At 37.4% G+C, this 2,912-nt stretch overlaps 1 protein-coding gene across 1 annotated transcript; it reads right to left on the bottom strand.

The window, feature by feature from the left end:
* Positions 1-1,467: 1,467 nt before the first annotated feature.
* On the bottom strand, positions 1,468-2,688 carry LOC112517635 (uncharacterized protein At3g28850-like). Its single transcript, XM_025124993.1, has 2 exons — positions 2,272-2,688; positions 1,468-2,223 (listed from the first exon to the last, which is right to left on the bottom strand). Exons 1-2 carry the CDS (start codon positions 2,686-2,688, stop codon positions 1,513-1,515), a joined length of 1,128 nt encoding a protein of 375 aa, XP_024980761.1. The 3' UTR covers positions 1,468-1,512.
* Positions 2,689-2,912: the final 224 nt, after the last annotated feature.

Here is a 2,912-nt window from a genome sequence, read left to right as displayed (position 1 = left end):
GAAGAACGAATTTGACCACCTCAATAAATATGCCTCAGGAAACATTTTTCTTTCGAATTGCAGCATATGAGAGAAATAAGATATATATCCATTTTGATCAAGAACTCATGACTGATAAGATGGAATTGAAAATTTTTTATTCCTCTTTTGACCGCAAGGAAATATTAGTAGGTAGATATACATTTAATCTACCCCTATAAATATTATCTTTAATCACATCTAAAACTTTTTATCGTCATAAAACATAGCATTTGTGACCACCTTTTTTTTTATCACGACAAATGTATTTAAAGCGTCACTGGTTTTTATAAAAAAGATTCTTTACATTAAAAAATGTGATCATAAATGTTAGTCACATTTTATTAAAGTTACTTTTATGTCCCTTTTATATTTTATTTAACAATTCATATCAAATAAAATTCATTTTTCATTTTAAATTACACCAAGGCTGTAGGGCTTTTTATCAAACATTTATGGGTTGTTTGACAATTGTTTAATAGTTTGGTGTAAAATTATTAAATGGTCAGAATGATTAAGATGCTCTCGTGATATAGTGCAAAATGAAATATAATTGTTTGGTAATTATGTACAATAAAATTAGGGCTCTTAATGGTTAAGTGAGATCCATGATACAAAATCATTCAGAGGGTTTTGGAACCATTAAAAGACAGACTTTTTTCTTGCCAAACAAGATTCACTTATTAAGGATTCAGAAGTTGCCTCTTAATGGAACTATTAAGAGGTAAACAAACAACCCCTTACAATATACTACAGGTCGACATAAGTTACTATACTCACTTATTTATTCTCGTCCATCAAAAACGATTGTTACGACATATTTTTTACCAAATAAACGTTTACCAGTTAAGAGTTTTATTTCTCACTTACCGGATAAACGTCCATTTATACGTATATATACACTAATCAAATGATATTATTCACTTAAATGTTTTTTTTTCAAACATTAAGGGGGTGTTTGGAATTGCTTATTTAAAACAACTTATACTTTTCTACAAAAGCACTTATCAACTTATTATAAGTCAGAAGGATTTCACTTCTTAAAATACTTCTTATTACCGGTTTGGCACCGGTATAAGTTGTTTATCCAAACACTCAAAAGTGTTTATTACCAATGTCACACTAGAATAAGTCAACACGTTGTTTTTATAATCAATCCCAAACACCCCTAAATCATTCAATAAATTTGTAAACATTTTTATAAAAAAAAATAAAAAAATAGACAAGAATCTAACATTAATAACCAACACCCAACAAACACCTAGAGAAAATAAAGCAACAAATTAACATCAAAAGTTGAAACAATTTCAACTCCATGTCCCGTTGACTAAAAGTCAAACCCAAAATCATATGGATTTTAACAAAAATTAATATTTAAGGTATAAATAACCTCAACCCTCCCCCCAAATTTCCCTAATTTATGACCAAATTGGTCATAATTCCAAGGTAAGAATACATATGACTTTGTACTAACCTCGTGTCCAAATTAGTAATTTAACAACAAATGGGGCATTGAACCAACCCATTCTCATTGCAATCTACACATTTGATGCTCCTCCGCCCATCGCCCCCGATCAGTTTACAACTCCCATTGCACACCGTACACATCACGAAGCGTACACCACCGCATCCCTTGCACCCCGTCGCCGCCACCGTCGGAATCCCGTCTAGTAAAATACCCAATTTACCCTCCTCCTCTAACTTCATTATCTCGTTCGATCCACCGATCAATCGCCCTTTCACGAGCACGATCGGAACCGTCACTTGTTTCTTTCCCAATAACGCCCTTACTTCTTCTTTGAACCCCGAATCCATCGACACATCCCGTTCGATCATACGAACGTTGTGTGATTCGATGATTCCACGGACTGTGTTACAGTCCTCGAAAGTTTTCCGGATTCCCCGCAATGTGGTGGTGTAAATCACCACCGCATTTTCACCACCCGAAGGGAATTTGTTCTCGAAAGTTTCGAGAATGGACTTTGATTCGATCGAGTTTCTTGATTTTTGGATTGTGGGTGTTGCTGAAATCATCTTCTTGATCTGTTCTTTCTCTTGAAACTTCTTTCTTCCGATTGGATCGATAAGATCTGGATCAAACAACGGCCCAAGATTCCGCCTTCGAGCCGAGTTCAAACCCGATTCCACCGGCGATTCCGAGCCACCCCTCTTCGAAATCCGAAGATTTGGGGGTAAAGTCGAAGCCTTTACGATCGTTATCTTTGGACTATAATCCAATTTCCGTGACCCAACTTTCTTATTTTCTTTGCCGGAAAACCTCTTGGACACCTTCGGAGAAGAACCCAACTGATTCAAGAACTTCATCGGAGTTTTCACATCGATTTCCGCAAACCCACGTCTCAATTTGGGGCTTTTCTTCGCTGGAATCGAAATGGGTGCTTGTGGTTCATCTTCAAGATCCTCCATTAGCTCCCAAGCATTGATGATCTCCGGCGGCCCTTGGTTGGACCTTCGCGGCGGCGAGTTCTTCTGTTTGGTGGGAGTAACCGGTGCCGCCGGCGGTGGCGGTTGCTGATCTTTGTCGAGTTTGAGAGCACCGTAGGTTGAAGAAGTGAGGGAAACAACGTGGTGGGTGAAATCTCCACCGCCATTTAACAGCATCTCTTTCTTGAGATCTTTCTTGATGTGTTTAGAAGATACGCAACCCATTTTAGTGTGTGTTGCTGGTGAAGTGTGTGAGTTTTGATAGGGGATTTGTTGGTGGGTTCTGGATGATGTCTCGATGTCTGTTTCAGTGTAAGAAGTGGAGTAACCGTTGGTGGATGTGAACGGTCTGAAATTTCAAATCTGAGAATGTTTCACTTTTAGTCCCTGATGTATTAGCATAGTTTCGATTTGGTACCCTTTTAATTGCTTACGGTTTTCCTTTGTCA

The sequence above is a fragment of the Cynara cardunculus genome, assembly GCF_001531365.2.
Source record: "Cynara cardunculus var. scolymus isolate 2C chromosome LG 9, CcrdV1, whole genome shotgun sequence".
Taxonomy (NCBI): Eukaryota; Viridiplantae; Streptophyta; class Magnoliopsida; order Asterales; family Asteraceae; genus Cynara; species Cynara cardunculus.
This window is presented reverse-complemented; position numbering and strand designations above follow the sequence as displayed.